The sequence below is a fragment of the Tyto alba genome, unplaced genomic scaffold (assembly GCF_018691265.1).
Source record: "Tyto alba isolate M040663 unplaced genomic scaffold, T.alba_DEE_v4.0 Super-Scaffold_29, whole genome shotgun sequence".
In the NCBI taxonomy this organism is placed as follows: Eukaryota; Metazoa; Chordata; class Aves; order Strigiformes; family Tytonidae; genus Tyto; species Tyto alba.
Genome location: NW_024881303.1, coordinates 14,263,050 through 14,290,900, shown reverse-complemented (window position 1 = coordinate 14,290,900; position 27,851 = coordinate 14,263,050). Strand labels below are relative to the sequence as shown.

The following is a 27,851-nucleotide window of genomic DNA, read 5'->3' as shown; positions in this document are numbered from 1 at the left end:
TGGCGGGCCGCGGCGGCAGCGGCCTCCCGGGGCTGGGGTCCGTCTCGGCGGCAGCGGCGGAAGTCTCGCGAGGGAGCGTAGCCGGGATTTGGCGGCTGGCTGCCTCCCTCCCTCCCTCCCTCTCGCTGGCTGTGAGGAGCTGGTGTTTGTGTGGAAGGGGGAGGAGGAGGAGAAGGAGGGGAAGCGAGAGGAGCCCGAGCACCACCATCCGCCGAGGGGAGCGGACCGGAGCCCCCTCGCCGCCCGCGGAGCTCTCCCCCTGCCTCGCCCCGCCATGGCCTCGGGAGACACCCTGTACATCGCCACGGACGGCTCGGAGATGCCGGCCGAGATCGTGGAGCTGCACGAGATCGAGGTGGAGACCATCCCCGTGGAGACCATCGAGACCACCGTGGTGGGCGGCGAGGAGGACGAGGAAGAGGAGGACGAGGACGAGTGCTGCGAGGAATGCGGCCCGCACCACCCGCCCCATCACTACCACCACCACCAGCCCATGATCGCGCTGCAGCCGCTGGTCTCGGACGGGGACCCCAGCGGGGCGGGCGGCGGCGCGGCCGGCGGCGGCGGGGGACAGCTCCACCTGCACCACCACCACCAGGAGGTGATCTTGGTGCAGACCCGCGAGGAGGTGGTCGGGGGAGACGACTCGGACGGACTGCGGGCCGACGACGGCTTCGAGGACCAGATCCTCATCCCGGTGCCGGCCCCCGCCGGGGAGGACGAGTACATTGAGCAGACCCTGGTCACCGTGGCCGCCGCCGGCAGCAAGAGCGGAGGCGGCGGCTCCTCCTCGGCTGGCGGCGGAGGCCGTGTGAAGAAGGGCGGCAGCGGCAAGAAGAGCAGCAAGAAGAGTTACCTGAGCGGGGGAGGCGGCGGCGGGGCCGAGGGCGGCGGCGGCAGGAAATGGGAGCAGAAGCAGGTGCAGATCAAGACCCTGGAGGGGGAGTTCTCGGTCACTATGTGGGCCTCGGGTAAGTGCGCGCTGGACCCCTCCCTCCCCAGGCCCCGGGCCCCGCCGGCGGCCGCCCGGTTCGCCTCGGACAGTTTTGTTTTGAAGGGAGGCCATGTTTTGATGTGTGTGATGGGCGCCGCCATGTTCATCGCCAGGGCAAGTATGGCGGCTCCCCCGAAAAGATGGCGGGGTCTGCGCTGCTGCCGCCGCTGCTCCTGCCCGGCTCCGGCGGGGGGAAGGAAAGATGGCGGCGGCCGCCAAGATGGCGGCGGCTGAGGGAGGCGGGGGGGGGGGAGGGGGGTGCGAGAGGGAGGCAGGCAGCGCGCCGCTGGCTCCAGGACTAGGCCGCAATGGCGTAGTTTCTGCAGCAGGGGGAGGCGGGGTGTGCGGGCGGGCACAGGGTGCGGGGCGAACCCAGCCTCCTCGCTTCTCCCCCCCCCCCGTCCCCGCCCCGCTGCCGCCGCCGCTCCCCGCCGCCCGCTCCACGCCTGCCCCTCGCCCTTCCCTCCCCCGGCCGCCGCCTCCCGCCGCCCTCTCGCCTCCTCCTCGTTCCCCCCCGCTTCCCCGGCCCGCCTCTCGTCCCCGGCCGCTGCTGCCTTCCCGGCTCCCCGCCTGCCGCTCCTCTCCCTCCCGCCTCCCTCAGCCGCTGCCGCGCACCTGCGGCCCCATTGGGCCGCATTTTAATGCCGAACGCGGGCGGCGGACCCGGATGAGGCGTGTGCTGCGGGCCGTGACCGTTATGTGGCGGGGAGAGGCGGGGGAAGAAGAACTGCCCGCCCCAGCGCCGCCCGTCCCGCCGGCTTCCCCCAGCCTGGGGACGGCCATCTCCCCGAAATACCGTTTCACAGCTCGCCCGGCGGCGGTGGGCCGCCCGGCGGCGGGCCGCTGCGGTAGCCGGGCGGGCCGTGGGTGGCGCCTTCCCGCCCGAAGCCAGTGGTGCTGCGGGGGGAAGGCAGCGCCTCTTCGCCCCCGCGGGGGCTGCCCGCCCCTCCCGCCGGGCTCGGAGGGGGCGGCCACAAACAGCCGGCCTTTCGGGCATCCCCTTGTCAGGACGCGGGGGCTGGCGGGCGGGAGGGGTGGCCCCAGCGCCCCGCGGGCAGGGCCCGGCCCCGGGAGCCAGGGAGCAGCGTCTGCTGGAGAGCGTTCAGCTTTTCCTCGGCTAGGTGTAGAGCTTTAAATAGGCGCTGGGAGGCTGTGTTGTGTGAGATTTCATAGGGGCTTTTTGAGGAATTGGGTTTTTTTGGGGGGAGTGTCTCTTAAAGGGAATACTGTGAAGGTGTTTAGTATCTGCGGGACTTGGAATAAACCCGACGTGCGCCTGCCCTGCCCGCTTATTCTATCTGACACGATTTTCTGATCCTTTCCTTAAAAATATGTGTGTGTGTAGGGGGAAGAGTTTTTAGTCAGCAGAAAAGTGTTACTTGTGGCACATTAAGGCGTTTGGTTTGGGTTTGTTTTGTTTTTTTTTTTTTGTTTTTTTTTTTTTTACAAAAAATACTGCTGGCAGCTAGGGTCTGTGGTCAGTTCTGTGCTAAAGTTATGGAAATGTGCAAAAAAAAAATAGTCAAATAGTATTAGTTCATGTAATATTTAAATTGGTGTGTGGTGTTTGAATGGTAGGTTGGTAATCTATCTTGCATATCATAATTTTCGTGCTCTTTTGAATTTTTAAGGAGTTTAGTAAGAAATACTCTTTAAGCTTCTGATGTAGTCTAAAATGTTTCCTCTCTGATGTTTGTGAATGACCAGTAGTTGTCAGAAAGGGCAGTGTTGAAGGTAAAGTGTATTGGATGGCTGAATTCACTTGTCTGAAAAGACGGAAAGAATGGTAGTTCTGTTTTTTACTCTCTTTTTAAATATAGGTGATTATTTAGCAAGCTTGACAGCGTATATGACACTTCTGTTATATAGTTGCTTGACAGCCCAACGAGTCTGATCAAAATCCCCTGCTTCTTGATGAACAGAAAAGAGGAAGAGTTTCCCAAATACTGTGTAGTAGAATGGGATTCTCTATGCTTCTGTGTATCATTATATGAAACCTGAATAAATCCACTTGCAGTGGGTTTTTTCCTTAAGATTGCCCATCCAAGAAAGAAAAAATATAATGGAAACTAATATATTCTTGTTTGTGGAAGCTACCTAAGATAGTTGAATGCAAGTGGATGTATGACTCATGAGCTGGCAGGATACAGGACCTCACTGAGATCAGTTGACAATTTCTAGCATGCATTTGCACTCAATTCAGAGTGCCAGATAGGATGCTTCCTTAGAGCTTCTGCATGCTGATTATTACTTGACTGAAGTGAAGCATGTGTATAATCAATACACTTGATTCTCTTCCTGCATACACAACTTTTAGATCAGGGTAGCCCTATTGATTTCAGTGGTGGTGTTCTTTGTGAGCATGACCATGCAAGCTCATGATGGGAATGATACCCACTTCTAATTTACTGGAGATTGAATTGCATTGCTACATTCAACTCATATCCATGATGCAGAATACCTAATCTGACTTGACTCTAATGCCAAAAAAGCCTTCCAAAAGCAAAATCACAAAATATGTAGGTGAAAGAAAAGTATTAAAGTTTGGCGTCCTCTCCCTGGGTACATGCGTGCACGCACCACCCTTCTGCACACCCCCCAGCTTCAAACAGCCTTTGGTAATAACCTGCTCAGTTAAGAGTGTTGTGAAATTTTACTGAGCCTATTGGATAGGCTTTTATGCCTCTTAAATAGTTTATCGAATGTTATAGAAGTTGTCTGAAGTGGTCAAATGCTGAGGGTTTGTTGTCTGTTTTCTGAAATTTTAGTGGGGGAATGGTTGCCAGAAAAATTTCAAAAGAAGCACAACTGGGGAGGAAAAAAAAAAAAAAAAAAACGTACCAAGAACAAACTACTGGCTTGCAAAAGAGTAGGTGTACTAAAGTTTCCCTGCAAAATCGGGCATACTTTATTTTGAACAAAGATAGTACTTTTTCCTCTGTATTTTGACATAATTAAAGACTTGCTTGGACACTGATGTAATTGACTGGTTTAAATGCTTAGCAAAAAGTTTATCGAGAGATGAATAGTAAATAAGCTCATGCATCAAGATAAAACAATGAGCCCTATATTGCTGTTCATGGGTATTTGAATTGGGAACAAGGGCACTTTGCTCACCACAGTGTGGGAAGACAATGTGAATTAATTCCTTGTTACTGTTTTCTAGTGCTGCTATATTAACTTGTTCACGGGTGGTACCAAATTTAGCCAACCATAAATCTTTGTCCGTAAATGAGCATAACATGTCTGGTAGCACCTCTTGAAATGTGTAGAAATAATCTGTGAAATATATAGCAGTGTGATTAAAGGGGACTACTCAATCCTTGTGTTGTTAAGCGATTACTTAGAAGTTGCAGTACTGTTGTTGGCAACGGTTTAGACTTACAATAACTTCTCTTATCACTTTGGTATCTATGGTGATATCAAACTTGTGACCCATGATTACTTTAATTAAAGTGTTCAGTTTGAAGTAGGAATGCTTTGTTCTAGTCCAGATTACCTTTCCAGATCTTCGGAATGGAATTATTTGTCTTTCTTCACATGTGAAAATAGGAACTGAACAAAGGTGTTGTATTTTCTGAAAGGGTTGAAGAGGTGTATACGGTGTATACTTTAATGTTCCTGGTAGTGTGTTTTCTCTATACAGTCTGATATCTATCCTTATTATTTTCAGTGGGGTATCCTGTAATGGATTTAGAAATTTGTCTATTGTTAATGGGCTCTCCAAGTGAGACACCCCAGTTTGTACTAGGAAAATTTGTTTTTATGAAGTGGAGTTTATTTGTGCCTTTGCTAGATTCAATTTGAATCAACCTCTTTAGTGAGTGTTTCCAGGTTGGGTACACAATAGTGATGGGGGTAGGGGAAGGATCATTAGAAATCACTTTGTCAAATTCTGCTTGCAAAACTGATTCTTAGATGCAGGAGCATTTGGGAAGGTGGTGCTGAAACACTGGCTACACCAAATGCTGGAATTTCAAGCAGCGGGGGCTTAATTTTGAGGGGGGAAAATGTGTTAGTGTAACTACATCTGCTTATAGGTAATGAGTCTTGGCTCTGTCAAGATTTCAGACCTGAAATAGGTGTTGGCTTAAACTATTATTGTTAGCATAGGTAGTCTGAAAGTTTAGGGCTGAAATAGCACAACCAAACTAAACACTGCCCACAGATGATAAAGTGCTCAAATATCCTGCTCCTGGATGGGAAGGACAAAGATGCAGAAGCTATGTGTGTGGTTTTGAAATGAACCTTGATCATTCAGGAAGCCTGTGCTGTGGACCCATATGTGGAAACTTGGGGTGTTCATGTTAGGTTTCTAGAAGGTTTTTCAAAACCTCTTAAAAAAATTTTAATGTCTTAATAAAAATAGAAGAGTTTTCATTTGACTTCATCGGGTTGCAGGGGTGAAAAAAGTAATTAACTGCTATCTGACCAGTTGTCTTATGTAGTATAAATTATAGATAAGTCATTTAGTTCAGTTCTGGGCCTGTATCAAGGATGGCCAAAATTCTTTGGGATGACAGATAGGTAATGAGCTGCTTATATGAAAATTTTTAATAATGTAGGCAGAAAGTGATTGTCTGGTTCCTTTAAAATATTAAGATCATAATCTGTTTCTGATTAAGACAGCGGTATAGGCTTTTGCTATCCATAGGCATAGGCATTGAGTCTGCCCTGACATTTTTGCCATTGAACCTTAGAGGATAAGGTAGATATTTTCCTGCAGGTGTTTTAAATATCTTTCCAGTTTTGAAAGTTAAATACATGAATGTGGTTCACCACTTGGAATGTTTCAATTAAGTTGCCTCTTTAGCCTTACTTCAAACTAGAATCCTCTAACTTGCTATCGGATCCTTTCCCGAGAGGTCCTTGTCACGTCTGTACAGATGATTCAGAAGGTCATAGTGCTTCAACACAGTGTCTCACAAATGTTGAAGTCAGATGATGACTATTGATATATGCAGTGGTTTTGTCAGTTCATGTCTCAGTGGTGTGAAAGAAAAGATGGGTGACAGGGAAAGAAGAACCTGTTCTCCATCTGTGTGCAAGGCATATCAGAGGGAAAGTAACCTAGCAGCCAGTTAGGTTAAAAAATGGCACACTGTGCAAAATGGAATTTAACATTCAGAAGTGTCTGCTAAATAACTGTATTATTTAACAAGGTAATTATGGTTCTTTGCCTCCAAACATGACCAAGGAACTAGTTCGCCTGAGGAGATTGCAACGTGGTAGCAATAACGAAGCTGTTACCACAGTGCCTTGGTACTGCGCAGTTGATGAGTACATCCTTTATCGTGTAATTGCATTTCAGCTGTTCCTAAAACCAAATGTGTTTAACTGTGTGATCATAAGAGGAAAATTTATGCTTAAATGTTGTTCATCCTTTTAGCTGGTAAGCAGAATGTCTTTTAACTTGGTACCTTGGGGAGTAAGCTATAGGATTAGGTCTCATTCCTTTGCTACCTTCTGAGTTCTCTTTTGCACTCCCTGGTTGAGTAACATGTTCTACCTGCTCTGTAATAGAGGAGGATGATGGCTTGGAGAATTAGGGATCTAGAAGTAGAGTACAACGACTAAAATTGGGCATAACAGTGGCAGAAATACTGACAGGGCTTCTTGGGTTGAGAATTAAGGGGGTCATCTTGTAAAGCAGGGGAGCTCCAGACATGTCAGCTGGAGCTAGCTACTATTCTTGAAATGCATGAAATATTGGGCTTCTGAGGTGGATGGATTTTCTGTGCAGCAGAAGGACTGCAAGAGATGGAGAAAGCATGGTAATAAGAGCCAAAGGTAATAGATAAAGTCTTGGGAAACAGATTCTACCATGTTTTGTCATTGATCTGTTACATGGAATCTACAGTTACCTAGTTTTATCACAGTAATCTGGCTTCTTCCTACTTCATTTGGTTCTCGGGCTTGGTATTCTTAAAACTTCTGGTTATTTTACCAGTAGAAATATGTTTTAGGTGGTAGTCAAAAGACATGGCTGGGTAAAATGCAGAAGTGAATCCAGTTCAAGGTGTGTATTGCCCATATATGAGAGAAGTGCAAATGGAAGGACATTGAACACAAAGATTTGTTTGTATCTAGTAAATAGCTACATAGAACAGCCCAGTTTAGACTAAGTATATATCTTGATATAATTTGGTGCAGAAGGATGTTGGGGGGGATATCTGTGGTGTCTCTAACAAATAGGTATGTTACAGCTTTATAAAACAGATCAGTATTGTTCTGAGCTATTGCAGTGACTGGTAGTGCTTGTTTTTGTGAAGATAAAGTGATTAACTAACTGACATGCATTCAGATAGTCAATATCTTTCAGATGATGGACTAAAATCGTGTTCCACGTTCCTTACAGAAAGCTGCATTAGATCTATAAGAATAGTGCTAAATATACATTTAAGCAGAATGCCTTATATTCAAGTCTGCTGTACTGTCAAGTGACTTTAAGGGACAAAACAAAGCAGATCAGATAATATATAGCAGTTATTTTCCTTTTCCTGACTGACTTCATGGCTCTGTCTGTATTTAGCTTTCATGGGTGCCATCCAGATTAGCTTGGCATGGGCCTAAACTACACACAGTTAGTATGCCTTATTTGTATTGTACTTTTCCAGAGGTGTCACTAGAACTCCAGGCTTGTGTTTTGTTTTGCTTTGGATGTGGTATGTTTGATTCTCTGATCCTTCATGTGAGGAAAAGGAGGAAGTAATTTGAATATAGTGGACATCAGGACTTGCTTGAAGGCAGAAAACATCAAGCAGTCAAATTGCCCTGTTTGCAGTGAGAATATTGGTTAACCTGTCAGCCTGAGTGAAAGTTTGCTTGGACTTTCACCTCCAAACTTTGAGCTGCCTAGTCCAGGTTGGTAGGGATCACAAATAAACTTGGGATAAATTTGCACAGAGGACACTGGTAAAGTTCTTCCAAACTTCTTTCAAAGAAGTGTGTTTGGCTTTTTTGTGTGTTTTTGTTCTCTTTTCCCAATGAGTTGATAATGTCATGGGATGGTCTGTAACTAGGTTGGTCTGGATATTAAAGAGCTACCGAAGTCTGCTGCTACTTGTGAAAAAGTATTTGACTTTTGGTGTGAACCAGGCCTTTTATCTTGAGGGATGTTAGCCTGACATAACACTTTAAGGTAACTGTTTTGTGTGTTGTTGTCTTGGTTTAAATTAGTTTTTAAAACTGCAGGTATGTGCTGCTGTAGAGATACAGTTTTTTGGTATAGGAAAATTTGATTGTTTGTTAGTTTCACATAACTGTCAATCTATGAAGTGATACTTTCTCTTATTTTCTGCTGTGTCAAAACAATATGTTCATAGTTTTTTATGTTTTACTCTAATAGCTTGTGGAATTGAATAGCTGATTTCTATTGGAGGACCTTTGGGAAATAAAGGCACTGAAGGCTGACTTTCAGTTTGGCCCTCAAATAACAAGAAAGCATTGTGGAATAGTGAGCCTTTCTGCTAGGGAAGGAAAGAAGATCTTAAGGAATGTATACAAAATTTCCCTGTTGACTCATGCATCTGATCTGAGGCAGGAAATGAAAACTTGTTTCTGTTATATGAATGTCATCGAACAGTCAAACTGGAAGTTCTGGCTAGCTGTTGAAATGGCTACATTGAAGGCAGCTGGTTTCATGCTAGTCTACAGCATGAAGGTCACTTTTAGCTTTCCAGAAGTTCTGTGCTCTTCTGAGCTTCATAATGTCTTTTCTGCCTGTGTAGGCATTGCAAAATATCTCTTCTCAAGCTTCTGTTTGGGAGAACAAATTGTTGCCAAATTGGAGATTTATTGACTTGAATTTGTAATGCCTGCAAGTGCTATAAAATTTACCATATAATCCTTGCTTAAGGTAAATTCAGTTGCTTTCTTTAAAGCACTGGTAAAGACTGAAAGGTAATGTGGTAAGTGGGAAACTAGATTAGAATTAAAAAATTGTTCAAATAGTCAATTTTGTAGTTTATTTCCAGTTTAATGCTGCAGATAGTATTTTCTTATTAACACTTCTGCCTTTGCACTGTTGGAGTCTCTTTTCCTCTTTCACCATGGAACATGTACATGAACTGCTATTTGATCTGGTAGATCAAATTAAGCCCCAAACTAGCAGTAACATTTCTAGAAATAGCTCGGTGGCAAACATTAAAAGCAGGCATTACAAACTGAATAGAAATTTGACCCTAGTATATTTCTTTTATTTGCATATGCCTTCTCTTCTATTTCTTAACCTAAGTTACTGAGTAATGAATAATGTTATTTCCTGTGTTTCTGTTTAGGAAAAAAAAAAAGAAAAACATTGTCTCATTTGTTTCCTGCCATATGTTTTACTATTTTTTTTTTAATTTATTTTTTAATTTGTGAAATGCTATTTCTGTCCTGCCACCTTGTGTTTCCATTTCTTAAACACTACCTGTAAAATAAAGCTTCCTGTTATTTTTGTAAAGCCTCTTGTGTATAAAGTGATTTGGAGAATCTGTTCCCCATACACAGAGTAGGAGTAGTAGTGTAGCGACAAGTTAGTTAATATTTAGCTGAGTAGTTACAACCATATATACATCTGCTGTCTTAGGTGCATTTGAGGGCAGAAAGCAGGAGAAGTGCTGTGTCTGTCTTCCTGCTGGTGTGAGCACCGCAGTGAGGAGCATATGTGGATGTTTCCATTTGGTCTTTGTGTCTCTCTGGTTTCTGTTATAAAATAGCAAGAGGAGAGAGAAAACATTGTGCCTTGGCATACAGGTCAGAATGTGAGTAGACAGCAACAGCAGGTCTTCCACCTGATTTCACTGCAGTCCTTGAACACAAATCCATAGGAGGGGCTCTAGAGCCCATAAAATAGCAGTATCTTAACTTGTGTGTGGATCAAAGCTCTGAGTGATCCCTGTCTGCTGTTTACATAGTAGAGTGAGAAAGAGCTCAGGCTGGCCTTTGTCATGGAAGGAAGAAGCCCCCTTGGGAGGGAAACACACTATTTAGTTTTTTGATTTCTTTCAGACCTGTCTGCAAGTGTTGAAAAACTTTAATTTTATGGGCAGGTACTGAAGCCCATTAGCAGTTATTTTTAAATATCTTGTCCCTCCATGACACTTCTGTTGAAGGTCAAGGGAGTCTGAAGACTCTGAAGTAAAGATCAGTAGTCCTAACATCTTAGGGTAAGTATCTGCCACTCCTCTGATAGGAGGAGTTTGTTACCAACTGTGTTGAGATCCAAAGTGAGTATGGTGAAGGTTAGTCTTGAAGAGGTAAGGGGAATTAAACATTTAGGCATTGTTTCAGGAAAAGTGCATTGTCTTTCAAATGCAGCCAACATTCATAGAATTATTCTACTTAATTCCTTATTTGTGTTAAGTAGATATGCAACTTCTGCCTTTTTTTTTTTTTCTCACCCACTGTGTTCTTTCTGTGTTCATGCTATAACTGTGTGGATGTCTTTTTGCTCTTTACAATTAGTGTGGAAATCTGGAAGTGCTGTGTATTCTTTTAAGTGTGCAGCAATAGTGGATTTATATTGAGATGCAGCCTAATAATTTATATGCTGTGTTGATTCTTAGTATGTATTGAATTCAGTATTTTGTGTATTTCAGATGATAAAAAAGATATTGACCATGAAACAGTGGTGGAAGAGCAGATCATTGGAGAGAATTCTCCTCCAGATTACTCAGAGTACATGACAGGGAAGAAACTTCCTCCTGGTGGAATACCTGGCATTGACCTCTCAGACCCCAAACAACTGGCTGAATTTGCTAGGTAAGTAGGAAGAAGGGATCTTTAAACTAAAATGGTTTTATATTCAGTGGTTTCATTATGAAAACTGTTAGGCAAAATAAATGGTAGGTTTAGCATGGCTTATTGTTCCACTTAATCATCTTCTAAAACAAGGGACTTAATTCAGAACAATAGCTGATACAATGTTAAAATAACTGGGGGTTATATTCAGCAGTGACTTCTTCAATGACTTCTGGTCTTTTGTTCCTGTTGGGTAAGACAGGACCTAAACACATCGATAGACTGCATCTTTGACATGACAGAACATACTTTTCATGTGAGTAGCCCTAGGTTCTTCAGCACCAAAGGATCCTATAAATGAAATGCCGCATTCAGGTTGTTCAGTACAAGAAAGCTAGGCTACAATATTTTGTTAGTAAAGCCCCTTACTGTTCTTATAACGGCTTCTTAATTCTTAGGCTCTAGCTCTCAAACTTTTTTAATCATGTGTCATGCACTTTCAGGTGCCAGTGATAATTGCAGTTCCACAATTGGTAATTATACTGTTTCGATTTTCCTCTAGTGAATCAGAACTGTCACTTGTGTACATATCAGTACGTTGACCTGAGTTACAAGGTGACTTTCACTTTCAAATAGAGGTGAAGTGACAGGAGCTGTTTTTTCTATGGGGGAGTACTGAAAGTGTCCTGTGTCTCTTCCCTTGCTCCATCCGCAGAGCCCTGGGCTCAGGGTGGCCAGTGGCCACCAGATGGCAACCGTGAGGCCACCGGAGAGGCTAGCTGTGGCACCTGGAAGCTGTGGCATTAGGGTTGCCTTTGCAGTGTTTACTTGGACCACTTCTTTCTGTGTATGTGTTTGTAATTACCAAAGGCATACTCCTCCACTTAGCACCTGGGCAGCATTAATGCTGGTGTCTCCAAATATTTGAGCACAACTGTTATCTTCCTGCAGCTGCTATAATTGGTCTTTCTCATGTTGAAAGCAAAACATATGTATGAAGCTACTCTCATTTTCATTTTCTTAGCAGCTGGCTGTTCTTCAGAGCTCTGGTGCCCAGTTCCAACACTTAGAGGTGGATGGTCAGATGCTCTTACTCTTCCTTGGACAGCTAATAGAGGGGAAAAAAAAAAAAAGTTTTGCTTTTTTCTCTTTTTACACCACTGGATTTTTCTGCTAGTTGCTAGATGGCAGGGACCATTGAGACAAGTTCTAATATGGCATCTCGGTTAGGTGGATCTTGGTATCCAGTTTGTGAATCTACTCGTTTCACCTCTTTGATCTTGCTGCCTTTTACAAGCTTGTTCTGTTACTCTTCGGTATTTTTATACCAGAGAGTTGCCAGCACAGCCTTGTCCCACAATTATTTTCTGTAAAGCCACTGAATTATGGATTTTGAAGGCTTCTAGTAAGATAGTTTTGCAGGGCTTGCTCTCTGCTTCGGGCTACTTGATCTGGAAATGTATAAAAATGCGTCATGAACAACTGAAAAGCAGGTTTTATCTACAGTGGTGGGTGGTTCTAGCTATTGATACTGTTGTTACTTGTTTTACTATTGTTGATCAAAATGATCATGTTTTCCTGAGACCTACTGAAAAGTTAATATTTTTTTTGAGAAAGCAAATGTTTGTGATACTCTGAGTGCACATAGTGTTCTAATTCTAAGATGTTACTTATATATTTCTGCTTGTCATGTGCTTAGAATGGTATTCTCAGTTGTTTTAAAACATGCTGAAACCTTCAATTCTATTAAATATTTAAGTACTGAAAAGCTATCTTTTGTTGGGAAGTTTAAATAGGTTTTCATAGGATATTCTCCATGCAAATACTGAATATTTTTTTTCTTCAGATTGAATACTTGAAATGGTTGCAGAATTGGGGCTTTTTGAAATGATCAGATTCTTTCTATAAGATCTGCCATCATATTTCTTAATATTGTAAAACGTAATGCATCTTAGGGTTAGTTTTCTGTTGAGAGAATAGTGGCAGCAGGCAGTAATTTACAATTACCACTTTTTTTTTTTATTCATGGTAGAATGTTCCAGGAAGTTCTAGAACTAGAATTTGTATCAGGTGATGGAAATACTGAGTTCTGTGTGTACAGTCTCTTTTCTGCTACTGTATTCCTGTACAGCAGGTACAGTGTAATCCTGTTCAGTCATAGGACAAATATATGGTGGTGGAGTAAGCAACATGGGGGGACGTCACCTTGAGCAAATAGCCCCAAGTTGCTCAAAGCCTCCAAAGAATTGTTCTGATAGCTTAATTGTGTATGTGAAAACTGCAAACATCTTCTGTTTTAAGAAAGGTTTTTTTGATTTCTCGATCAGAATTGATGTCTGTCAAATTTCTAGTCCTACTTAAAAAAAAAAAAAAAAAAAAAAAAAAAAGAAAAAGAAAAGAAAATGAAAAAGAAAACTGTTAGTTGTATGTTAGATCTTAAATGATTGTGTATAGCTGAGGCTGAAGAATATGGGTGTATTAGAATTTGAATATTGGTTGTTATGGTCTTGGTCCTCTTTCAGTGAAGCAGGTTGAAGGGACTCATAGATTGCTGCGTGCGGTAAAACTGGGTTTACATGTACTGGAATTGGGTTCGGAGGTTCTAAGAATACAGTTGTCTATGCTAAAATAATGTGTTTATTTAGTGTAAAATTCTCTGAAAGTTTCAAGCATTGCTGGTTGCTTTACAATTTAGAATTTTGAAATTCTCAATATCTGTATTCTGAAAACTTTGAGCCGCATGTGAAGTTGAAACTGGTACTTTTAACCTTAGTAGCTTCATGTGCTGTAAGGTTTTGAATAACAAATCTGTATTTTGATGACTTGGAAAAAGAATTGTGCACAGTCCACGTACAAGGAAACATGAACTGGCTAATAAAATTGTATGCTAAGTGTATTTTGTGCAGTTGAGAGCAAGTTACGTTGGGTTGCATTCCTGTTTTCATTAAGGTAATTGAAAGAATCTTGCTATACATTTGTAGGAATTAGCTACTCAAAACCAGGCTAGATTCAGTGTTCATAACCATGCAACTTATTTTGATTAAGGGTAAATTGGTTGAGACATTTGATTCTTAGGAACAAAGTTCTGAGGTTAAGTTTAAATGGGCAAAGTGTGAATTCTAGCAGTAACAGGTTTCTGGCAAAATTCTGGAGTTCTGATCATGATCTGGTTAGTGAGAGATAAGACAGGGGTGGACTTGATGTTTAAAGTCCTCTGTAGCTCTGCAGCCCTTTTTTTTAAAAAAAAAAAAACAAACTAGTAATTCAGCAAATTCAACAGACACCACTGCTGCTCAGCAGCTAGGTGGCACTAGCAGAGGGAGCAGTTATACTGCCTCTTGTGATTCAGCTGCCTTTCACCACTTCTTTAAGTGCATTTGTCATTGAGTCATGTAGCAGGAATCCGGATCCTTTAACTGGAACTCTTAGTTTTAACTCGAAAGGCTTTTACACATTCTAAAACTATTGAAAACACTGTGAATAAACAAGCTGTATCAGAACATTAAGACATGTTCAGTAATGCATAGATGAATGACCATAAATTATACCTGGTTGGGCAATTTATTTCCATTTACAAATTACTTTGTTCTATTGTAGGACTCATGCATTTTCTCTACTATGCTTTAAAAATATGATTAAAAAAATAATTGTGGATTACTCTTATGCAATCATATTAGAATGTGAAACGTTAGTTGTGAATGATCTACTCAGAAAAAAATAAAACCTAATAAATTACCATGTTCAGATTTGATACCTTTGACTGGGATGTGGGAAATCCCTTCAGGTGAAATAAAATATTTCATCCACATCTAAATTGATTATAAGTAATTCTTTAGTTAGCTGTGAATAAGTCGTAACTGCTTGGTGATAAAAGCTTGGCGAAGTGTCAGACATATTTCTAGTTGTTGCACATGGCAAATTCCCTCAAACAAAGCCACTAAAAAGGATATTGCTGATTGCCCTCTCCCTCCCACTTACCCTCCAGACAGATACATGACTGAACTGGCCAAAGTCAGCAGAATACAGACATCAGTAAAACTAAGAAATAAGAGAGGAATATACTGTAGCTGGGAAACTGGCACAGTAATGTGTCCTAGTGGTAAAAATTTCACTGTCTGTGGCTTTATCTTTTGCTCTTGCTAGTAGCTTCTCTGAAACAGCCACTGTGAGGACTGCCCATACTTTTTATCCACTTTACAAAATGAATAGAAAACAAAGGAGAGGAAACTGCATTAAAGTTTGAAATTGGGCACCCTTCTTAAAAGTAACAAAGCATTCTGGTCATCTAGATTTATGACTTAGGCCTCTTTATAAGGTTTTGTATTGGTTTTGCTCTTGTTACAGAGAGCTTAAAGGGCAGTATACTGACAATTGTTTTATCCAAAGTGTTCTTCTAGGGGAGGGGAAACCTCTTGTTCTGTACCACACTGCAAAGGTCACTCTCTGTTTACACCTATGTTATTCTTCATAACTGGAACAAAATGAGTAATTATTTTTGCTAGAATCTTGGAGGTAAAGAGATCCCTCTTGTGACATTTTCCTACCCAACTGTGACCAAAGCATGGTAAGACACTGGCTGTGGGCTCTTTGGTTGTAGTGAGATTCCTAGGACACCTAACACCACTCCCCTTTTGTGTGTTTATCCAAAAGCCAGTCTAGCCAGTTTGAGTTCTTCAGCACAAATGAATTCTTGCAGCAGCATAAGACCATGACACTTATGTTATTTGTGCCTCAACGGGTCAGTACAAAGGGAATGGCAGAGTGAGGGAACAGATCAGAAGTGGCAGCAACACTGCTGATAGAAAATAATTTCCTCTTCTAACTGTTCTTAGGGATGTGGTCATCAGCATGGGTGAAGATCACTGCTGGCCATCAGAGACCTCTAGGATGTGTCAAAGAAGTTGCCCGAGAGAATAATGCTGTTTAGGTTAGATTTATATATGGAGGGAGAAGAGAGGATGTGAGAACACAGAATTTTAACAGGCAAAAAAGGGAAATGATGAAACAAGGGAGAAATCCTATACTCTTGTTTGGTTTTTGACTTACAGATTTCCTTTATTCCTAGCTTTATCCCTATTTCTGTGTCTAACTCTTAAAATTGGATCTATGTAGAAGACAACAGGTTGTGGAGGTCGACAGAGGCTTGGGGTGGGGATTGGTTCTGTCAAGGTACAGTTCTTTCAGTTCATCTGGGTAGATGAAAGGTAGTTAGCTGTTACTTTCTAATACTGCACAGTGACAGAGTTATTTTGAGGAACTGAGTGGTCTAATACCTGTGATTCCATGCAGTCTTTTTTATGCATGGATAAGACAGTGTGCTTTTATGGATCTCATTCTGTGAAGCTGTTGGGTTGCACACCCTCCTGCTCCCTCTGCTGTCCCCCATTCTCTCCCTCCACCCCTCCCCATACAAGTTAACAGATGTAGCCTGTAATTTCAGTGTCCCAGTACCTTGATCTGAAAGGTACACTTGTTAGTTTTTTGCAGTTAACTACTCTGCCGTTGCTACTACTAGGCATGGCCCATACAAACTCACTGCAGAAATGAAAATTCTGGTCTTGCCATGTAAATTGACTTTCTGCAAAGGTAGCCATTTCAGAAGTTCCACCCAGGTATTAATGTGTGTGTTTGTAGTTGTTTTAAGTAGTCGTATATGTTAGAGTTCTGTTTTTGGTTAATATTTCAGGCTAAGAAAACTTGGACGGAGCTGGTAGAGATGCTCTACTGGGTGGGAGCCAAAAGTCTAACCACCAGCAAGAGCTACCTGCAACTGTGTAATTAAGATGAACAGCCCAGGTTCTAGTCTGGTCTCCTTTTGCAGAAAGTTAATTTTAAAGTAAGACCAAAATCTTTTTTCTAATACATTTTGAATATGTAAGTCTTTAAATTCTTCTTTGAGTGATTGTCCATATGGATTCCACAGCTTTGTGAGCAAGATGACATTTTTGACAAAAATACGTCGTAGTTGTGCCTGTGGTGTACCTGGCCTCATGGCTTTAATCCGAGCATATAAAGGGCCTAGCAGCTTCGTGCTGCCTGTTGCACTGAGATATAATATGGACACTGTTCGCTGCCTCTTCCTGTTGAAGTGTCTCCTTCTGTTTTGTTGAATAGTTTGCTTTCCTGTAGAACCCTGTACGTACACACAATGCTATTCTGCATTTTAATCTTAAATTGTCCACTTCCCATACTTCCAAGAGAAATGGAAATATTTAAAATCTGCCCCTTTATTAGCTAAATTTTGTTGTCATTTTGTAGTCAATAGGGACTAAAGGTTTTTACATTCAGGTATACTGCTGGGTTGATACTCCTTTAGAAACAAAGCTTGAAAATTAGTAAATCAGCTTATTCCAGAGTGGACACTCATAATGTTACATGCCTGCTCAGACACTGAACTGAAACGTGTAAGGTGTATGTTGAAGCCCCAGGCTGTCCCATGTCTGACCATCCGGGTTTGCTGTGATTTAGTTACTCAAGCTTCCTGACTGCACTGGCCAGCGTATTTTCCCTCTCGCTGCTTCAGCAGCCTGTTACAGATGACACTGTTGCAGCATTTCTTTCTCAGAGATTGACTTAATATCAGAGGCAAGACAGGAGACAGGAATAAGATTTACTATCATGATCAGTGGGATCTTACACAAGGTGTAAAAAGCATGGGTGCTGCCCACTAAAGCTGTTTACCACCTCTTTTGTTAGTGATTCCTTTTCTGTCTAGTCTCTCTCTTTACAGGTGGTCAATTAAGTCTTCAGAACAATAGTGGGTTTATTCATTCTGATGATGTCATGGACACAGATCTTGAGACTAGGAGGTTTTTGCTTTGTTTTTTGGGAGTGGGGAAGTGACTTGGCAGACATTTAACAAGTTGATAGAGTGAGAAGTAAAGGAAGTGTTTTTGGCACCAGCTTTGTCCCCTAAGGGTGTTCACTAATCACAGTAAACTATGCCACTGTGTTCTCTCATGTCCTGTCTTGTTAAAGCACTCTTCTGTGTGTCCATTTTGGCATGACAGATACTCATTTCTGTGCCTTTTCCCTTGTAAAAATTGTGTCAACATAATAAGGAGAATCCCATGCAAAGGATAGTTGAAAGATTTCTGTAGGGGTACTGTAAGAAAGCGTGTGTGTGTGTAGAACCTCACCCGAGAGTGCAGTCAGTCAGTCAGTTAATCCCATCACTTGTTTGGATTTAGGGTTTTAATACTTTACTGAAAGAGGCTGCATAAACTAGGCACAGTACAATCATTTTGTATTCCAGTTGGATTATATACATTAAATCTAATCAATACAGTCACCTAAATTGGTCGGTAATCCTGAAAAAATAAAAGTTAGCAGGAAGATTAAGATAAAAAAGAGGCTAGTCTACAGGAACAGATAGTTTGCTGTGTTCAGGATGTTTCTGCCCTTAAGTTGATGAAATGTTTAAGTGTGTCGCTGGCAATGGTGCAAGAGTTGCTTTGTTACCACAGATACCTCACACCTGTCTTCTAGGAGCTGTTAGAATGTAAATGATGTGATTGTTGGATAGAATATTCTCCAGCTTCCATATTTGTCACATCTGTATTTTTAACCCTTCAGGAGACTGCAGTGTTCTTCAATTAGCACTGTACATGTTCAGTGTAGTCTGGAGATGTTGAGCCATCAGGAGTTTTCTAAGTGTCCACTTAGAGAAAAAGAACAAATCTTTGGGTTTTGATGTTGTGTTTGTGAAATGGCTGTCAGGTGCTTCAGTCTGTATGTGACCACTTGAACGATGCTACATCTGCAATACTGAGAGGAGCCAGATTGTTTGAGGGACAAATAGTAGCTCACAGAGCCATAGGAGACTTCTCCATCACGCATGACTGCACTGGCAGTTGTATAGACATTTTCCTGGCTCCAGTCTCCAGGACTTCTCAGGGAGGTTTTTCACTGCTGTTGCCTCACAAGGCCTTCCATTGCTGTTCTCTCTCACCTGTGAAACAGCAGATTTCAGCCATACACATAGGAATGTGACAGTACCAAAGAAGGCTGGACCCTGCCTGCAAAGAAACAAATGCTTAAGTAGTCAAATTGGAGAGATACTAGATTATTTTCCCTACAGCTCTTGGGAATTGTTTTGAACATTTAGAAGTTGCTGTGTAGCTAATCTCAGATCAATTATTAATGCATGTAAAAAAATACAGGTATGCATTACTTGGAAATATCTTCCCTCATCCCTGTTCTTCCATAGCTGTTTTCAGGAACTGAACTCATGGGGATTAAAACTGTCTTGGATAGCAACAGACTCTGCTCCTTCTTAATGTTAAGAATAGTGATTCAGATTATTCTAATTCTTTTGTTAAGTTAAAGCCAATCACCTCTGCTTAATTGAGAGTAGAGAGTACACCAGAAAACCTTTTCTTTAACTTACAGCTATGATATGTAGCTACCTTGTCACACAGAACTATCTTGTATTGTATTACCAGGAAAAGTCATTCAGGAACTTGCATAAACAGACTAGCTCCCATTTACAGCAAGGTTTTGGAATGTACAAAATCTCATTATTTATTTAAGTGAATATCCAGTTGTATGAGGTGCATTTATTTACATTTACTTAACTCTGTCACAAGGTGGAGATAAGCCATTTCTTTTGATTTTTATTTTTCTTTCAAGACACCACTACAGGTTTGAGAAATAAAGATAGGTAAAAGTGCAGTGCACTTTCCCGGAATAGTGTCCACACAGCTGACTCTTCTCTGACATTCAGACAGGTGGTTGTTACAGCAGGACTGTTCTAACACTATTTTTCACAGGGTCTTTTATTGTATTTGAAATGCCTAACACATGCAAGTTTACTGGTGTTGTGGTTTGGGCCTGGTTGGCAGCCAACCACAATGCAGCAGCTCTCTCTCCCTTCCCCTCTGGCAATGAGAAGGGACAGAGAGCCAGGCTTGGGGTTCAAGATAGGACTGGGATGGGGAAAAATTCCCCCCTACGATCACAAGCAAAAGGCAGACTCGTTAGGGGAAGAAAAAAAGAACATACATTTATTACAGACACTAACAACACATAACAGAGTAGGACAGTGAGAAGCATTGCCACATCTTGAGAACACCTTCCCCCCACCCCTCCCTTCTTCCCGGGCTCAGCTCTGCTCCCGATATCTCTACCTCCTCCCCCAGTGGCGCAGGGGCAGGGAATGGGGGGTGCAGTCAGTGCTGCCACTTCCTTCATCGTCAGTGAGGGGAGTGTCCGAAACTTGTTCTTCCTGCTCCATCGTGGTCCCCCTCTCACAGCAGACAGTCCTCCACAAACTTTCTCCAACATGAGTCCCTCCCACAGGCCGCAGCGTTCCCCACACTGCTCCGTCATGGATCACTAACTTCCTCCGACTGGATTCCCTCCCACGGCTGCAGCCCTTCCCGAGCTGCTCTGGTGTGGGACTCCCCCGCATGCTGCAATCCTCCCAGCGCTGAATTACAGCAGCGGGGCTGCCTTTTCCCACGAGACCCTGGCCTTCTTCGGGCACAGCACCTTGATTATGCCAAGCAGAAGCCACAGGCCATAAATCCATGTCTGCTCCACCGTAGATCTCCATGGGTGGCAGGGGGGGCCGCCCTGCCGTCTCCCCACAGGATACAGGGGGGTCTCTGCTCCGGCACACCTCCCCCCTCCTTTCTTCCTCCGTTCCTCCACTGACCTTGGTGTTCATGCAGCTGCAGCAACTCCTCCTCACCAGTCCCACTGCTCCTCACCACGTCCCTTCTTAAATACGTTATCACAGAGGCGCAGCTGATGGGCTCAGTTTCCAAACAGAAGTGGAGCTGACGTGGAGCTGGGGGAGCTTTGAGAAGCTTCTCACCGGGGGCCGCTCCTATAGCCCCCTCCCCTGCCACCAAAAAACTCCACCACTCACTCAACCCAGGACAACTGGGCTCCTTGTGTAGTCAACAGAGAATAATGGCACTCATAAAGTAGTGGTGAAGATCCCTATCAGTGTCCAAGAGTAAATAGATGATTCCTTGTCAGTTGCCAAGAGTGGAATCCATGTGTACAGTAGCTTGAAGTAAGAATAATTGCAGTTTCTGTGGTTATGATGAATGTCTACTCTGTCTGTGTAGATTCCACAACTTGCCTGCCTTCACTGCTTCTGTAGTTTTCTTCTGAAGTCTTGTGTGGTGAAAATACTGAAGAATGATTTAGGCTACTCTGTCTTTCATGTCATGGTGCAGGGATGGAGAGGAAGTGAAGATAAATAGGCCACATGAGTACTGGCACAGCAAAAATATAGTTTTCAGACAAAACCTCCTAATTACAAATAGTATAAGTCAGAAAAAAACCTTCTATTTCCACATATTCAGAGGACTAGAAAGGTGGTATTAAATGTCTTATTCTGTGTTTGAGAGGTCCTTCTGGAAAAGCTGAACTTTCCAAATGCCAAATTATACTGTTAATATTATGAAGGTTTTGAAAATATTAAACTGAGTACTACTGATGCACATAATACTATCAAATAAATCGGTGTATTATGTAGGTGATTACAGAAGAGCTGTCTGCTAATGTTTTTTAATATTTTTTTTTTTCTTTAAGAATGAAACCAAGAAAAATTAAAGAAGATGATGCGCCACGAACGATAGCCTGTCCTCACAAAGTAAGTGAAATGCTCAGCTTCTGAGTAGGTAGTAATTTATAAAACAGAATTTTATATTAATGTTTTCTCTTGAGAATGAATAACTAAAATATCTTACTGTTAATAGACAACACTCAGTTAATTGTATTTTGGTTATTATTCTTTAGAGGCTTCCTTAAAAACCTTTCAATGAATAATATATTATTCCCATTCCTTGTCTTAAGGTTAGTGCATCCCTAATCTTCTGGTAACCATGATGCACAGTCCCTAACATGCTGGTTTTACTGTTGTGATTTCCTGCCACCCAAGAATACATACTTGAAAGAATGTTCTGAAAGCTGTTCAAAGTACGTTCCTAAGATCTATATATCCTCTGCTCGGAAACTATGACAGATTTGGAGTCTAGATCAGGAATCAGCAATTTATGGTGCAGATGCCAAAGTCAGTGTTACTGGAAGACTTTGAATTACATTCCACAGAGCTGGAACATGCGTCGTCTTGAAAGAGAGAGAGGGGCATCTTGGAGATGTGATTCTGACCCACTGGTAGCAGAGAATCCTCTGTCTTGAATAAATGTTGCCAGTCACCTAGATTGGTAGCATCTAGCTTTATTGCATTATCCAGCTCTTGCAGAGCTTCTGTTAGCTGACATAGTCTGTAATGAAAAAAGACAAATACAATCTTGCTGACTTCTGGTCTAGATAAGTGTGAGCCTAAGCAAATAATCAGGGCAGATAGCTCATAGTACACATTAGAAAGCATGAATAGAAGGCTTCTTTTTGACAGCCATAGTCTAAGGAATTTGCTGGATTCCTCTTTGTGCTTATATTGACTTCCAGTTCTTCACATTCTGCAAGTGTCATGTTTTTACTGTAGTATAGTATGTGGAGATACAGGAACAGTTACTCCTTACAGTACCTAGGAATGCTGCCTTCATTTCTTTAATTTACTTTTTCATAGCCTCAACTTCATCTGATCAGGGGAAAAGAAAGAATAGTCTGTCTTTCCGTTTTTTCTCTTCTAGTGTTTCTAGGCTTTGTGCATTTGTGACTTCAGTTTAAAAAAGAAAAATACTGTAGAGGATGTAACTGCTTCTCTGAGGCAAGCAGGTACTTTGAAATAAATGTAAAAAAAGTTGATGGTATGTTTATTTTGGTGCTGCTTTGCCCCACCCAGTTCTGTTATGTGCAATGAATGGTAGCACAACACTTCCTAAACTAGGCAAAGAAATTCTAGTGCCTAGGAGAGAACTCTTCCTGAAAGTGGCATTTCTCCCTTTTTAAAGAAATAAGGCATATTTAAATGTGGTTATTAGTTTTGAAAAAAAAAAATCTGAAGAGGATGCCTGAAGAATTTAAGATTAGCAATTTAATGTTCCTTTAGGTTCTGTTGAATTTTATACTTCATAACACAGTGATGTTGGTAGCCTAGTTTTATGCAAGTTTAAACAGCATCACTTGGAGTACAGATAGAATTTGCAGCTGCTAATAGAATTTTATGAAGGATTTTGAACCTTGAGGAAGACATTTTATAAAATATATAATAGATATCTATTGTGTGTCATTAAAAGGTGAAAAGTAGTATAGAAAGAATAGGTAAAGAGAGACCCGGGTCTTTGCTAGCTTAAGTATAATCTGGAATCAAAGGTAGTATTCCTGTGTCGATGCAGCATGGACTTCTGGTGCTGTTCCTGAGTTAATGTGAGTATCTTTTGCTTTTAGGTTAAGTTGGCACTAACTCAGAGATTCTCCTACCTTCTTTGGTTGCCCAGTTTCACTTTGTAGATTTAAACTGTAGAAGCAGTGGCAGTCTCTACACCCCAAGGTTGTAGTGATCTATCTGCTGCTGCCAGTATAGACAAGGTAGTTTCTGTAAGCTGTTATGTGGACACCCTCTTGCTCCATTTCTTCTCAGGAATGAGAAGGACAGAGAAGGAAGAGGACAGAATGTTGGGAAGTAGTGGTGCACATACAAATTGGTACTAGGGAATAATCTGTGGTATTGTAGAGACTGTATCTTATATTGTAGTACTCAGAATATAGCACACTGAAGAATATACCATAGGTATCCATGAACTATCATTTTGTCTTTTTTTTTTTTTTTTTTTTTTTTTTCCCCTGAAACTGTAAGTGCTTTTGTTTGTTTTATAATTTGCTTCTATCAGCTGCATCTTTTCCATGAGACTGTCCTATTATTTATTTGACTTCCCATGGTTCATAATATTAAGTGATGATAGGGTTTGGGGTTGTTTTCGTTTGGGACTGCGGTTTTGTGGGTTAATCTGTGGTTTGGGGTTTTTTTGTCAGCTTGTCAAATGATTAGTTTTCTTGGTATTATTTTTTTATTTAAATTAAAGTAAGGGGCCCCCTTTTCAGGGCCAACTTTTAAGAAAGTATTCCGGATATAAAAGCATTTTAAATGCTTGTATTGTAGCAGATAAAACGTTCTTTATCAAAACTAACTTACCTACTAATTGAGTTTCACTGTTCTTTTTAAGGGCTGCACAAAGATGTTCAGGGACAACTCTGCCATGAGGAAGCATCTGCACACTCATGGTCCTCGAGTACACGTATGTGCAGAATGTGGCAAGGCCTTTGTGGAGAGCTCAAAACTAAAGCGACATCAGCTAGTTCATACCGGAGAGAAACCCTTTCAGGTATTGTTAACCTCCAGACATAAGTACCACAGTTTATTTGCTGAACATATTTAGACTGTAACTCTAACCTAGCTCCCATATGACTCTGGGAATACTATGTTTTTTCTAAAATCAGATGAGGCACTGAATGATGCCCTTAAAAAGTGTAAGTCCCCTGAAGCTAATTAGGCTATCATTTAACTATTTCCATGGGCTTTTGCTAGAAATTAGCAAATGGTATGTACATGGGAGATACCTTCCAAAACATGATGTAAAATTACCCACTTTAAAAGGTGAAGTCTGCAGTTACTATTGAATGAGGAAAATGTCTCTTTCTCCTCATCTTTTCAACTTAGCAGTTGTGGTCAGCTGAGACTTGGAGCTGTTTGCTTAGTTGACTCATGATACTAATTTTCAGTATCAGGTATTAATCAGTTTTCAGCAAAATGATGGTAGTCACTGAATCTCTTTCCATTCATATCAAGTCACGTGAGCTTCTCCCACCAGAGGTCCCCTGCCTACTTCATGTGACACTCCTTATAAATCTTCTTTACAGGTATTCATAGTCTTGAGCATATCTGTGTTCTCCAGTACATGTTTAAGATACGTTACTTTTTGTTGATTTATTTTCAGTAAATTGTTTCAGAAACTTCACTTGCAGTCTTCGGGCATTCACTTAAATGTGTATGCTGAATCTGCTGTGCAGTAAATATAAGTATTTACCACTAAACATGCTGCACCTTGACTTTCAGGATGAGTTTAGAATACAAACTAGTAAAATGACCAAATCTCTGCAAATTACCACTGAAAGGGGGAGATTCTGACAAAAAGCATTGTTTCTGTTTTCTAGTAAGGCGTAGCAAAATACTGTTTCAGATGCAGAGAAGGTGTTTTTAGTGAAAGGATTTGCTTGCAAGCTGGAAGTTATTTCCCTCTTTGAAAATAGATTACACTACTGTGATAAAAAAAAAAAAAAAAACAGAAATATTAATTTTATTTTTTGATGCAGTTTACAAGTGATGCTCACAGCTTCACCTATAATAATCTTCAGCATCTAGCTTCATGTTTGTGCAGTATAGTGATTTAGAGAAGAATATTGTTATAACTGATGACTGAAATGAGTACTATTTTGTTAGCTAATGGAGTATGTCTTCTCCTTTCAACAGTGTACGTTTGAAGGATGTGGAAAGCGTTTTTCACTGGACTTCAATTTACGCACACATGTGCGAATTCATACTGGCGACAGGCCCTATGTTTGCCCATTTGATGGCTGCAATAAGAAGTTTGCGCAATCAACTAACCTGAAATCTCACATCTTAACACACGCTAAGGCCAAAAACAACCAGTGAAAGTTGGAGGAGAAAGTTCTTGAACTCAAAGCGTCTTACAGGAGTATGAATTGGAAATAAATACGCCTCCCCTTTGTATATTGTTTCTAGGAAAGAATTTTAAAAAAAGAACCCTACAAACCTAAAGGACGTGTTTTGATAAGTAGTAAATAAAAAGCAAAAAAAAAAAAAAAAAAAAAACATAAAAAAAACTTTAAGGTGACGTTGCTAAGATGCTCTACCTTGCTCTGTAATCCCGTTTCAAGAACGCGGTGTTTTGTAAAGTGTGGCCCCAACTGGAGGGGTCAGTTCATGAACTTGCATCAAAAAAGACAATTCTTTATACAACAGTGCTAAAATTGGACTTCTTTTCACATTCTTATAAATATGAAGCTCACCTGTTGCTTACAATTTTTTTAATTTTGTATTTTCCAAGTGTGCATATTGTACACTTTTTGGGGATATGCGTGGTAATGCTATGTGTGATTTCTCTGGAGGTTGATAACTTTGCTTGCGGTAGATTTTCTTTAAAAGAATGGGCAGTTACATGCATACTTCAAAAGTATTTTCCTGTAAAGAAAAAAAGTTATATAGGTTTTGTTTGCTATCTTAATTTTGGTTGTATTCTTTGATGTTAACACATTTTGTATAATTGTATCGTATAGCTGTAATGAAATCATGTAGTATCAAATATTAGATGTGATTTAATAGTGTTAATCAATTTAAACCCATTTTAGTCACTTTTTTTGGAGAAATACTGCCAGATGCTGATGTTCAGTGTAATTTCTTTGCCTGTTCAGTTACAGAAAGTGGTGCTCAGTTGTAGAATGTATTGTACAGGCACTGACCTTTTATTAACACCTGATAATATGTACATCCCATGTAATAGAAAGGGCAACAATAAAACAGTGCTCCTAAAGAAAGAATATGGCAGAAAATGATCTGTAAGCACAGTCTATTTTCTTTTGTTGTCCAGAGCAGTCCTAGTTCCTCTTGACCTCCCAGAAACTGGAAGCTAAATAAAGTCAAGTTTCCTTTACTTTGCATTCAATTACAATGTTTTGTGATAAAATTGCATAATGCCATGTCAGGTGATATACTTAAACAGAATTGCTGACTGTAATTCTGTTTTTGAGTGACTTAGACTTCCATTAACTGGAACGGTGGATTTGGAGACTTGGCAGTGTAGTAGGGAGTTCTGAGTGTGCCTGGACAGCAGCTAGGTAAAACAGTACAGTAAATAAGTAAATGGGCACCCTTGTTTAGTCAACATAAGGAATCTTGGAGGTTTAAATGCAATAACAATAGAAAGTGGGGGTACAGTAGAGTTGGAGTGTTTGTACCAGAAAAAAGAAAATTGTCTTTTTTCTTTTGGCTAACTTGTTTGACTGAGTATAATGATGAAAACCCTTGGAGCCGCATTGGACGCCTTTTACTTCAAAACAGGAACTCAAGAGTTCTTGGAGAACTTGACAGTCTAACTAGAAGTGGTTACTACTCATTTGTTCAAGTGTTGAAAGTAAGAAATTTGCAGATACTATAGTTAAATGTGACAGATTAATAAACATAAGAATATGCACAGAAATGCATAAGTATTATTTTTGAGGGATGTGACATTTTAATATAGTAAAAACTGTTAATATTTTTCTGAATTCTGTTCTTACAAGATTCATCAAATTTTTAATTGCTAATACATAAAACTTAGTTTTGAGTCCAGTTTTGATGTTAGTGGAAAAAAGATGGGTAATAATGAAACTACACTTAAGACCAAGGGAATTTTCATACATATATAAGTTAAGCTGAACACAGCAGCTCTATGAGGTTATTTTAAGAGTAGAAAGAAATATGAGGCATTTAATTATAAAGTATGCACTAGAATTTTGGCAGGTTTTATATATATATATATATATATATATATATATATATATATATATAAAAGCAGTTCTTGAACAGGACAATATACTGAAACTTGTATAGTTATAGTTAAATTAAATTCTGTATGCAGTTAAATTAGTGTCTGTTCTTTTTGGAAGGAAATAAAATCGGTTCAGTCTAGTTCTAACTGACCTTACATTTTTTTCTTACACAGTATATATGGTGGTGTTAGACTTGCGCAGAAGTTTGCTTTCCTATGTCATAGAGTGATACCCATTTTATTGAATTGCAAGGTAAAGAGATTCCTTGATGGTGTCAGTACTTCATCCTTGAACATAAGTTTGAGACGAAATTATTTATGTTAAATATTGATTTGAGGATTATCTGGAAACTGAAACTTGTATTGCCCCTAGTTATATTGCATCTGCTTATGGCGATCTGAAAAATTTTCATCTAGGCCTCAAATCAGTAGCATTCAATACACTCCTGAGTGTAAGTAGCAGCACTTAGTAGCATGAAAAATCTTGCTTTGTAACTAGTTAATTCCATATTGAGTATGAATAAATACTTGCATTGAGCAGCCTCTGTAAGTTATTTAAGCTTTTAAAGTATAATTGGCACATCTTGTTCTTAAAACATCATGCTTAGTTGATTCCAGAGTTCTTGTGGATTTTCAGTGAAGAAATTATGGGCTTTGAGAATAGC

General features: G+C 40.9%; 1 protein-coding gene across 2 annotated transcripts; it reads left to right on the top strand.

Annotated features, from left to right (window-relative positions):
• On the top strand, nt 1-27,726 carry YY1 (YY1 transcription factor). 2 transcript variants are annotated; one of them, XM_042799010.1, is made up of 6 exons: nt 1-971; nt 10,579-10,741; nt 21,269-21,329; nt 23,806-23,964; nt 24,429-24,499; nt 25,110-27,726. In XM_042799010.1, the coding sequence occupies exons 1-6, from the start codon at nt 275-277 to the stop codon at nt 25,246-25,248; spliced, it is 1,290 nt and encodes a 429-aa protein (XP_042654944.1). In that variant the 5' UTR covers nt 1-274; the 3' UTR covers nt 25,249-27,726. The 2 variants fall into 2 exon arrangements, with proteins under 2 accessions (XP_042654944.1, XP_042654945.1); XM_042799011.1 differs by lacking the exon at nt 24,429-24,499.
• The last annotated feature ends 125 nt before the right edge of the window (nt 27,727-27,851 follow it).

Coding starts and splice junctions, on each gene's coding strand:
- YY1 (XM_042799010.1), top strand. CDS start 275: ATGGCCTCGGGAGACACCCTGTACATCGCCACGGACGGCTCGGAGATG. Junction 10,742..21,268: donor CAACTGGCTGAATTTGCTAG/GTAAGTAGGAAG, acceptor TTTTTCTTTAAG/AATGAAACCAAGAAAAATTA. Junction 24,500..25,109: donor CTTATAAATCTTCTTTACAG/GTATTCATAGTC, acceptor TCCTTTCAACAG/TGTACGTTTGAAGGATGTGG.